Source organism: Sphaerulina musiva (genome assembly GCF_000320565.1).
Source record: "Sphaerulina musiva SO2202 unplaced genomic scaffold SEPMUscaffold_2, whole genome shotgun sequence".
Lineage (NCBI taxonomy): Eukaryota > Fungi > Ascomycota > Dothideomycetes > Mycosphaerellales > Mycosphaerellaceae > Sphaerulina > Sphaerulina musiva.
Genome location: NW_016017384.1, coordinates 705,388 through 716,501, shown reverse-complemented (window position 1 = coordinate 716,501; position 11,114 = coordinate 705,388). Strand labels below are relative to the sequence as shown.

The following is an 11,114-nucleotide window of genomic DNA, read 5'->3' as shown; positions in this document are numbered from 1 at the left end:
TATATTGTCTTAAAGTGACTTATACTCTTCTTCGATAGCCTCGATCCAATATTTGCTATATAGATATATAATAGCCTCTTTATAGGTCTTTAGTACGACAGGATTTAGCTCCGCAAGTTGTATTATCGTTAATTCCTTATTCTCTAGTAGTTCTTACGTTATAGGAATCCGTTAGTTGTCTTCAATTTCAAACTTAAGAGTTGGTTTAGATATATACTTCTTAAGAGATACGTTAAATACTAAGAATTGGTCGGATTGATTTACGTATACGAACGAAGGAGCGGGTACGTAGCTAAGTACTAGAATAGTAGGCCGTAGAGGGTTGAATAGAACCGGGATTAGTATTGGTTTCGTTGTCGGAATTAGTAGTACTAGATTCGGAGGTAGTTAGTCTCCTTGTAATCTATGTTTCTCCTACTTAGATCGTATAGCTAATTGCTCTTAACGTAGTAGTAAGTTCCCCGGAAAGCGCTCGCTATATAACTACGTAGTATTGCTAGTAGGTAATACGCACTTAGGTACCTATAGCGGAGTCTTATTTGCCCCTATCGGTAGAAGCTGTACCTTAATTAATTGATAATTAAGGCGAACATTCTTATTAAAGAGGACTTCTTTTGCCCGTTCGATAGTCCCCGTAATAGGGTCCTAGAGTCTGTAGACGTAATAACCTTTAAAACTAACTAGAATTCGTAGGTAAGCCCTCTTATCGTACTTCTTTAGGAACTTCGCCTTTAGAACGAGTTTATATGCTCTGTATCTAACTCGGCGTATCCAATCGACCTTAGGTATATTACCGTAGAAGGCCTCGTATAGACTCTTAAAGTTTTGAAGCGCAGTTAATAGTACTCGGTTACTAATAAAGACCGCGGCTCTAACAAGTTCGGGCTAGAGTTCGTTCCGGAGGTATCTATCCTATTTTATATAGCGAATAATATTCTATAAGGTCTAGTGCTTCCGCTTAACTATACCGTTTTGATTAGGCTAATAGGGTACTAATATCGTAAAGTCAAGACCTGCCTTATAAGAGGTACGGCAGATAATATTAGTAAATTCCGTTCCTCCGTCCGCTCTTGTACGTTTGGGTTTTGCGTTGAATTAGCGTTCTATTCTCCTCTTAAAGTCCTTGTAGCAACGATAAACCTCCGATAATTCCTTAGATTTTAGGGTATATACCTAGGTGTATCGAGTATAATTATCGACAATAAGAAGGTAGTATCTTTTACCTACGCGGGAGAGTAGTAGTAGACCGCAAAGATCTATATAAACTTTGTTAATACGCGCTATCTCTCGAATTGGTTCTAATCGTAGATGTGTTTGTCGTATCTTATTATAATTATACGACTCGTATATATATTCGGTATCGACGAAAGGAACAGATTGCCTTTTAAGAAGCTCCCGGAGTAGCTTGTTGCCGATATAGCCTAATCTTTAATACTAAATATAAAGCGGAAGTCTTTGAACCGTACGTTAATTGAAAAAGGACGCCGAAAAATCGATTTCCCCTTTCTCGCTATTATCGTTAAAAAACTGGAACTAGTATAAATAGTAGGAGCGTCCTAAAGAGACATCGAGCTTCTAGAGCGAGCCGTACTATATACCTATACAGACTATCTGTTTTATAGTTCGGTCGATAAAGTAGTACGATCCTATAACTAATCGGTATTTAGTATTGTTTCGATTAAGGTTCGCGACCGATAACAGATTTACGCTTATTTGCGGTACGTAAATGACTTTGGTTAAGACTATATTAATAGCTCTACTTAGGCGTATTACTATAAGTATAACCTTTCTAACTCCTACTACGAAGAAGCCCTTTCTACAACTAATTATTTTAATTAGCTTTGCTAGTAGAATATATTTAGTAAATATATTACGCTTATTACAGAGATGTTCCTAAGTTCCTAAGTCAATTACCTAATCAAACTTTTGAAACGTTAAGTTCTTAACATCCGTCCGTTTGACCGCGGGTTATATATTATCCTTAATAGCCTTATAAGAGGCAATTAAGGTAGACTGTATATCTAGAGCAAAGGTCGTAAAGGCCTTAGGGGCGAAGTCGTTAAGCTACGAATAGTCCGTAAACGTCTCGGTTAGTTACTAATAGTCGAGGACTACTAATCCTCCGCAAAAGTTGCTATTAGTATTGATTTGAACCGTAGAACTTTGACTAGTTTAATTTAGGTTAGTATCGTCCGTAGAACCAAAAGTACTAGTTCCGCTAATATAGGCCTGTCTCTAGGGGTAAACAGCGACCTAGTTTAATCCTATTGTACCTCCCTTTGCGCGCTTCTGCGCTATTATTTTATTATACTTCTTAGTATTTTGTTTAAAGCAATCGTTGTTAGTATAATTTGATTCGCCGTATCTAGGCTATTAACACTTTATATTGGCCGGACCAACGAGTTTACTAAACGGTAGGTAATTTGATCTTTGATTAAAAGAGCGCTTTTGTCCTCTAAAACTAGTAGCAAAAGAGCGATTTTCACCTAGAACCAGTACCGTATCGTTATCTCGATTAACTAATTCCTAATAATTTTAAGCAGTACTTAAGAGGGTATCGAAATTATACGACTCCTGTCCTTCTCTCCTACAACCTACGATTCTTGAACTTTGAGTTATCGTTATAACCTATAACTTGAATCGTAGTCTAAGGGCAATAAGGAAGAAGAGACACTTAGTATCCTTATCAAAAACTATAGTACTTCGAAGACGATTGAATTCGTTAAATCGTTTATCGAACTTATTCTAGAATTCTAAGAAGGATAAGGCTTTATCGAAGGTATACGATTGCAGCTTTCTTAGATAAGATATTATAAGGTTAGCCCCCTTGCTAGTATACTCGTAATTAATAATTTGAAGGGCCTCCGAAACAACTTTGTAGTCGATAATCTTAGTATAAAGGTAAGGTACAACTTTGGATTAAATATAGCCTATAAGAGAATTATTTCTTGCTAGCTACGATATCCTTTCGAGCATATACTTATTCTATTTATCGGTAGGTACGTCCTTATTAATTTCTGTCGGTTCTGTATCTTTTCCGTTAAATAGTAAGAGGAAACCAACTTTTTGTACAGCAATCGAGAACTCTCGAATCTAGTTATTATAGTTAGTTATGCCTAATAGTATAGAGCAATAATCAAACGCCTTAGTATCTTTATATACATTTTGGTACTTAGTAATATATTTTCGCGAATTTTCATTTAGGTAAGCTACTAGTTTAGCAGCGCTGCTGCGGCTACCTCTGCGAGACATATTATCGTTAATAGTAATTCCGCCGATTAGAGCTAAAGCAAATCGCCGGATTAACTCGTCGATTATTAGTAAACTCTCTCGAGTAGGTAAGGAGTCTCTTTCTTCGTTATCGGTTATAGAGTCGCTAGAATTAGTTAAGTCTAATAAGTTACTCGATAAACTAGAAGATAAACCAGACGAATCTAGGGCCGAGTTCTCCTAGGCTAGAGGAAGTTAGGGGGCTTACGTAGGGGAGCTTTAATCGGTAGCTAAATTGATTATAGCCTCGGTACGGCGGACAGGTTACAGATTTTTTAATAGGTATATAGAACTATTACCGCCTTGTACCCGTAATTTTATAGTATTGCCTTATTCGTCGATATCGAAGAAAGTAATTAATCGGTCCTTCCGAGTAACAAGCGGTAATTCAAGAGTTGAATAATAGCGAGGTACGCGAGGGGGGTAATAGTTAAGCTGTCTTATACGAAGATCGTATACGTCTTTCTTTTGCTTTTGTTTCTACCGGTAGGTTTGTACGTATTCTATAGCCTTTAAACGGCGAATTGCTACTTACTCTAGAGTTTTATTCTCTGGTTTCTTAGGCATTTTGCCGTAGATATATAGTACTCTAGATCTTAATAACTCGAAGCTTAATAAGTAAAATCTCTGAGTATATTAGGTATAGTAGGTTACGGAGACTAGAAAAATGTAAGCGGAACTTAAAAGAGTAAGCATTAAACTCGATTAGGGTATAAAATACGAGGGTAAACCTCGACTTCCGTTTAGCGTCGTAAGATAAAAAATTCTTTAAGAGCTATAAGCTTCGTAGCGTTAAAAAATGCGGACTCCGGTTAGTTACTCGTTGTCGTATCTCTACGGTATCGGGGTATCTATTAGAATTTTCTTATATATAGCGTTGTACTATCGAATTGTAGATTTTCTTAATATTAAATAGGTAGAAGAACACTGAAAAATTGACACTAAGAAGATTGATACTAGAGACTCAAAGGTAGAGAGAATAATAATAATATATAGCTTATAAACGAGATTGACTGTAAATTAGTAGTTAAATACTATAATAATCTGTCCGGGCTTATAACCTATTGAAGATTATAAGCTATTAAATTGATTCAGTATCTAATGCACCTACCCGTACCTTATATCTTTGTGCTTAAGCGACATCGGTTATACCCCTGACCTTGACCCAGTTACTAACACCTCTTACTCTCTTTTCTCTTTTTTGAATTTCTACCGTCTTACTCTCTCCCGCAGCCATTCCACTAGTGTGCTGATTCTGGGAACCAATTGACCGTGAGATTCTGATGTTTTTCTTTTTGGGACGAACCAGGTTCAACCATAATGCTGTGTTTTGTAAAAGGTACCTACCTACTTTATTACTAAACTTACCGTCTACGAAAAAAGAAGGTTTGGGCGGATTTTGCCTTCTAACTTCTCTCTGTTCCGTCTCTCTCTCTATGCTGCTTTTTAGTAAACAAGTTGCTGGTACGTGAGTTTTACTTTTACTTTCCCTCCCTCCCGCCTCCGACTACCTTACTGAGCTTTCTCCTTGATTGCAGGGCTGTTTTGTGTGGTCACGTTTTTTTGCATGAGAAAGACCCAAAAGAGATAGGAAAAGTAAAAAGCTTCAATACTTACGTGAGAGGGTTGGTTGATTAGTCATCGGATATTTTTCTTTCATCGGAGGAAGGGTGAAAGTGGAGGAGAGGGTTTCACAAAAGGCATTTGCAAGGAGCCGCCTATATGTAGGGAACCGACCTGACCTACAGGTACTTTCCTCTGTCTAATACCTTTTCAATCACCCACTCTTTGCCCTTCTTGACTTGCACCACCTTCCACGCTTTCAAGGGCCAGCCGGTCGATCCCATTGCGGATGGATCGCGCAGAGCAACAGATACCCAACACTGTCTTCTCCCTCCAGCCAGTTCCTCGATTTTACCAATCGGCTTTCCGATATCTAGCAAAGGCGTGCCCTCCGCTAAACTGGCCAGTTGCGGCTGCGTTACGGGCGTGAGGGGATGCAGACGTGTGCGCTGAGTTGCACCGACTGTGCGAGCTGCTGCACGACTGAGTGAGGAATAGACAATGTATGGTGGCATCTCGGTGGGCGAAAGACGAGCAAGAGGACTGCTGGAGTGCACAAATACGCACTTTTGTCGCTCTTGTTCTTGCATGCTCGCTTGCCGGTCCACGTCAGTCGTGCTGGCTTGGAGTGTGCGGTAGGCGACTTCGATTGCGCGCTGCGGCTTTCTGCCTATGGACACTGCTCCTGGGAGGAGATCATAGCGTACGGCTACTTGATCTATGTAGCCCGCAGCGGCGATCTGCTTGATGCGGCCGACTTCTTTGTCGGAGGGTGGGCGGAGCGCTGCCCTGAATGAGCGGTCAGCGGCTTCCTTGAGAAGGCCTTCGGTAAGATTGTGAAGTTGCCGGCGTAGGGCTTGTACTTCAGTCATGCCCTTCTCCCGCAGGAAGTGCTTCTCACAGAAGGCGGCCGATTCCCCTTCTGCTTCTGCATGAGCATGGGCCACGACGGCGGTGAGGACTTTCATGGCGTCAGAAGGGTCGCCCTTGTAGGTAAGTGCTTCTCGAGCACGACCATAAGCTTGACGACGCTTCTCTGACATGGTCTGAGCTGCGGCGTCCATGAGCTTCCGTGCTGATCTGGTTTCGTAATCGCTGTCTTCTTCCTCGCCATCTTTCTTCGCGATTTGAGGTTCGGGAATAAAGATGTCACCTACTGCCAGACCTGCGACGAGAGCGACAACATATGCAAGAACTTCATAATGTCGACCCAGCATCAGCATTTTACCAAAGCGAGGATTGACAGGGTAGTTGATCAGTTCTTTGCCTGTTGCCGTCACCTGGCCAGTTCTCGCGTCAATAGCGCCCAAATTCTTGAGCAAGCGCTCAGCTTGAGCAAGCTGTTCGAGCTGGGGAGGGGTGGGGAACGGAAAGTTGACCACATTGTCCACCTTCATGTTCTTGAGTTGCAAGACTGTGCCTTCTATGGGTGTCCGCAGGATCTCTGGCAAAGTGTGCTTCTCGAAATAGCGCTCGTAGATTGCAGAGCTGTACAATCTGTAGCAGTGGCCTGGACCAGTACGTCCAGCACGACCTAATCTTTGAGATGCGCTGGCTTGAGAGATCCAGTCGACCACGAATTGTTGGACACCGGTCTCAATGTCGTACTGCTTCTCTTTGCTACGACCACAGTCAAAGACGTACTTGATACCATCTATAGTGAGCGACGTCTCAGCCACGTTGGTTGCGAGGATGATCTTCCGAACGCCCTCTGGTGTTTTAACAAAGATCTGATCTTGCTGGGCTTTAGATAATGCCGCGTACAGAGGCAGGATTTGAGCTTTGAGAGGCACTCGCGCCGTTGTGGCAGTAGTTGATTCCACATCGACCGCAAATTCTGCATCATCGTCTTCCACTTCGTCCAGGCCGGTGATCTCTGCCTCCGAATCTGTATCGTCGGCTTCGCCTTTTCCGTCGTCCTCCATGAAGTCGTTGATCACCTTGTCTCTGGACGCGCGATTTGCAGAAAGTTGGAAACTGGCGCTCTCGAGCGTCAGCTGCTCTTTTAACCTCTTCTGCACTGTCTGGATATCATCTTGTCCTGTCAAGAATACAAGTATATCTCCAGGTGGCAGCTTCTTGTGCCCTCTTGCGACCTTGCGAACCATTTCGGCAACATAGTCGCGCTGTGTCTTTCTGGCAAAATGCTCTGTGACTTGGTACTGACGTCCTTCTGCTTCGACAATAGGCGGCTTCAGCTTACGAAACAGTCTGTCATTCATCAAAAAGTCGGTGACCCGTAAGGTTGCGCTCATTATAATGAGCTTAAGAGGCACGAATTCCTCCGGTTTCTCACGACTCAGGTCTTGACGGAGGGGCACTATGCGCGACAGCATACCGATGAGAATATCAGTATTCACGCTGCGCTCGTGTGCCTCATCTATGACAATGGCACTGTACTTTTGCAAGGCAAAGTCTTGCGAAATCTCGCGTAGCAGAATACCATCAGTCATGAACTTGATCCGTGTGTCTCGGCCTACACTGCTGTCGAATCTGACCTGGTGTGCAACTTGCGCGCCGTACACCTTCCCAAGTTCGTATTTGACACGGTCTGCGACAGATGTTGCGGCGACCCTTCGAGGCTGCGTGATGCCAACCATGCCTTTGGTAGCATAACCATTTTCCAGTAGCATCTGTGGCAATTGTGTCGTCTTTCCAGACCCCGTTGCGCCGCACACTATCGTGACTGGATTGTGATGCACGGCTTCCATGATCTTTTGTTCGTCCTGCACGACAGGCAACTTCAGCCGCGCCTCCTGGACCTGAGGATCTCGCTCTACAACCACGGAACTTGCGGGTCGGTAAGTGCTTTCTGTGAGCTGTGATGCTGCAGCAAGATCCATGGCAACTGGGTCTGGTGTTGTTTCCCTCGGCTTGAATACCGCCTTTGCTGCATCCTGATTATCTATTATAGATGAGGGAGCGAATCCGACTACCTCATTTCGTTGCGAGTCTGCCCATGCTTTGAAAGCAGACACTCGGGCTGGCTTGTCGTCAGCCATGACTTCGTCTTCGTCTTCGTCTTCTTCTTCATCATCATCATCTCCCGAATCATCTGTCATGCTTTCATCCTCATCCGAGTCACTCGAGTCGCGATCAACCTCAGACTTATCAGAATCTTGCGATTCCGATTGGTCTACATCTGACTCAAAGCCATTCCATACATCGGAGCCCTCTTGCGAGGCCTGGTCATCCTCCTCATCCTCCTCATCGCTCTCCTGAGCTGGTTCCGGGTTGAAGACAAGACGCGGCTTCTTTGCGGCCGACTTCTTCTGGCGTTTTCTCCGCGCGATAATAGGCTGACCACTGTCGTCCAGCTCCAAGGGTCTCTTCAAGCCTCCGCCCGAGACCACCACAGCAGGAGTGACAGCCGGCTTCTCGACACAAATGGCAGTCTGCGGCGCGCCCGTGACACTTCCATCGTCACCCTCCGAATCGTCCTCGATGGCTTCTGGTATATTTGGTCGCCGCTCGAACAGAATATCATCGTAGTTGCCTTTGATCCCTGCCTCTCTCTCCTTCAATGCTCGCTGCAGTTGTTCCCGCCTAGTATCGCTGACCCGACTCAATTGCTTCGAGCTCCTGAGCAGACTCGTGTCCACCTTGTGCGCAGCGAGTTTCTTGAGCAGTTCCTGGTTCTCCTCCTTTTTGAGCTTCGTCTCAACGTATTTGTCCAGCCGCTTCCGCTTCTTGGATGAAGCCTTCGACTCGGGCTGAAGTGCCACCAATTCCTCTTTCAGCTTCCGTCGCCTTTCATCTTTCTCACTCGTAGTCGCAGGCACGATCTCGGTGGCATTGGCCTGATCTGCCTCTTCGTGCAGGGACAGGCCATTTTTTCGGTTTGCTTCCTTTTGTCTTGCTATCTTTCTGTGCTTCCTCTCCCGCGGCACGAATTTGGGCGGCATGTTTCGCGTGATGATCCAAATTCCAAAATCACTGCACAGTCGCATCGCATTTCACTTTTTGAGCGGGTACCTCCACGTTTTACAGGGATCGGAACTCGGTCCGTTCCCGTTCCCCCATCCCCGTGCCGAGAACCTTTAGCTGGCTGCAGGGCATTGGGGAGCGAAATAAGGTGCTCAGCTTCACTTCACGTCACGGTTGTAAGGGCAGACTCAGTAAAGACGAAATTAACAGGGGGGAAAAGGTATAATCATGGCCGCCGTGACAGCTCAAGCGAATGTCTATCCAGCGCCCTTTCCAGCGCCCTCAAGGTCAACATCGGGACTTGTCAACGACACTCTGACCACCGTAACATCGATTGCATTTGCAGACAAGATCATCATCACGCTTTCACAAGCCGGCAAGCTATCGCACTGGGCTCATGTCGCACTAGCATCAACCTCAGCAGACCCCATGAACCCCAATCCTGTTTCAAGCGGAGATCCCGAGAATGATTTGCTTCCCATGAGCCACTTGACTGCTACGACTGTTCTCGGTGGCACGAAGCGCGAGGATGAGGTTGTGGGGCAGACATTGGCAACGACGATTGCTAGTGCGATTTTGATGAAGCGGCCGAGTGAACAGAGGTTGTTGGTCGTGGGGCTGGGCTTGGAGGACGCTGCAGGGAGTTTGACGGGAAGGGCACAGTTTGATGAGGCTGTGGGGCTGGTGTTGGCGGTGTTGTGAAGCATGTCGTGTGCCCAATTTTTGACGCTGGCGCGCACTGGAACTGTCATGTCTGCCGTGGACCCATCTCCGATGATCTACTTGATCAGCTGTGGCACCACGTGGGCGGCTCTCGACAGCTCGAGTGCTCGAATTGATCAGGGAGAACTGCTGCAGTGGACAATCAGCATGACTTTACGAGGAAAGCACATCGCTAAGGTCGACATTCCATCTTGATCTGAGCATGGTTCGGAGTGTTTCGATCCTTCGAAATAAGGAGCGAGCCAAACGAGAAGTGACCAGCAGATTGCTGCAGGATGACATGAAGTGGGATAGACCAAGCTAGCTGCAGACTGCAGTCGTGCGAAACCATGTCATGATGTGCAGCGCACTTCAATACCGTATTTGCTCGATGAGTCGATGCACTCCTCAGCATGCTACCCCATCTAATGGAGCAAGAGAAATGACCAAAGTTTTCCCTTTCCTTTGTTTACATGCAGCCTAGAACTTCTTTTACCAGGACGCCTTCGCTAATCTCAACACACTGGTTGATCCATACAACCAGTAGATACCCCGGGAGAATTGGACGTAAGGTGATTTTCTCGTGCACTCCATAGTCGTTGGCCTATTCCATCACTAATAGGGCCGACCTGATCCGTAACCGCCTCTGTAACCTCCGCCACCACTTCCTCTAGGGCCGTCATATCCGCCCCCAGGTGGTCGTTCTCCTCTACGCCAGTCTCCGGGAGGCCCTCCGCCGCCTCCTCGTGACCCCCCATATCCTGGCCCTCCTCTCCCATAGCCTCTGCTATAGCCACCACCACCTCTCCCGTAGTCATTCCCTCCCCCATAACCATTCTCTCTTGGTGGAGGTGGCCCACGATTTCCGTATCCACCATCCCTTGGTGGTCCTCTGCCACCGTGTGGTGGTAGTGGCTGCACCCTACCATCTGCTCCCGGGGGATAGATCGAACAAGCAACGTAGTCTCCAATCACAAACCTCGCACCAGCCAAAGTCTTATGCGCATCCCCTTCCAGATTATCCTTAATATCTAGCATCTCGTCTTCATCGTCTTGGAGATCTGCAGCAGAGCCTCCAATCACCACCGAGCCCAGTGGTTTGTCAATCCATTTCCCCCGATTCCCCTCCACCACTGTCGCGCGCGTGTCGGGAAATATCAATTTGAAGACCAGACGCGTGCCCACAGCCGGGGAAGGTATCACGCCGGATGGCAGGACAGAGGTGAAAAGGGCTGTGAGCTCGCCAAGGGTACAGTTGGGCCAGGTGTAGATTTGGACGCTCTGTGAGCGGATCGTCGAAGGAAGGAGAGAGGAGTAGTCGGGTATGTTGGTAGTATCTGGTGGAGGCGCGACACTGAATTCCCACGGGTCGAGAGCACGCGACTGTCGCCAGAAGAGGCGGAGGAGGAAAGGCGCCGTCGTTGCGCGATCGATGCTGCTGCCGGCTTCGGGTTGAAGCGCCATCGTGATGGTGAGAGAACGCGTTCGTGTTATACGCGCATGGACAATGCAAATTAGTGTCTAGTTGTTGCAATCAACAATGGTGGTGTATTGGAGAAAGCTTGATGGAGCTGTCGAAGTTTAGTTCGCCAAACAGCTCAGGATTCTGGCTTCCAAGTTTCTTTGGTTGCATGCCACTCCATCATCTTCCC

The 11,114-nt window shown here is 46.2% G+C and overlaps 3 protein-coding genes across 3 annotated transcripts; 1 reads left to right on the top strand and 2 right to left on the bottom strand.

Annotated features, from left to right (window-relative positions):
- Nucleotides 1-5,024: 5,024 nt before the first annotated feature.
- Nucleotides 5,025-8,726, bottom strand: SEPMUDRAFT_11021 (P-loop containing nucleoside triphosphate hydrolase protein; the record flags this gene model as incomplete). The annotated part of the gene is made up of 1 exon (XM_016900833.1): nucleotides 5,025-8,726. A coding segment is annotated over one exon (3,702 nt), but the record flags the coding sequence as incomplete, so codon positions are not given.
- Nucleotides 8,727-8,976: 250 nt separating this feature from the next.
- On the bottom strand, nucleotides 8,977-10,992 carry SEPMUDRAFT_147061 (uncharacterized protein). The gene has a single exon (XM_016904059.1). It carries the CDS (start codon nucleotides 10,924-10,926, stop codon nucleotides 10,078-10,080), a length of 849 nt encoding a protein of 282 aa, XP_016763212.1. The 5' UTR covers nucleotides 10,927-10,992; the 3' UTR covers nucleotides 8,977-10,077.
- Nucleotides 8,977-10,992, top strand: SEPMUDRAFT_161343 (uncharacterized protein). Its single transcript, XM_016907931.1, has one exon. The coding sequence runs from the start codon at nucleotides 8,989-8,991 to the stop codon at nucleotides 9,460-9,462; it is 474 nt and encodes a 157-aa protein (XP_016763211.1). The 5' UTR covers nucleotides 8,977-8,988; the 3' UTR covers nucleotides 9,463-10,992.
- Nucleotides 10,993-11,114: the final 122 nt, after the last annotated feature.

Coding starts and splice junctions, on each gene's coding strand:
- SEPMUDRAFT_147061 (XM_016904059.1), bottom strand. CDS start 10,926: ATGGCGCTTCAACCCGAAGCCGGCAGCAGCATCGATCGCGCAACGACG.
- SEPMUDRAFT_161343 (XM_016907931.1), top strand. CDS start 8,989: ATGGCCGCCGTGACAGCTCAAGCGAATGTCTATCCAGCGCCCTTTCCA.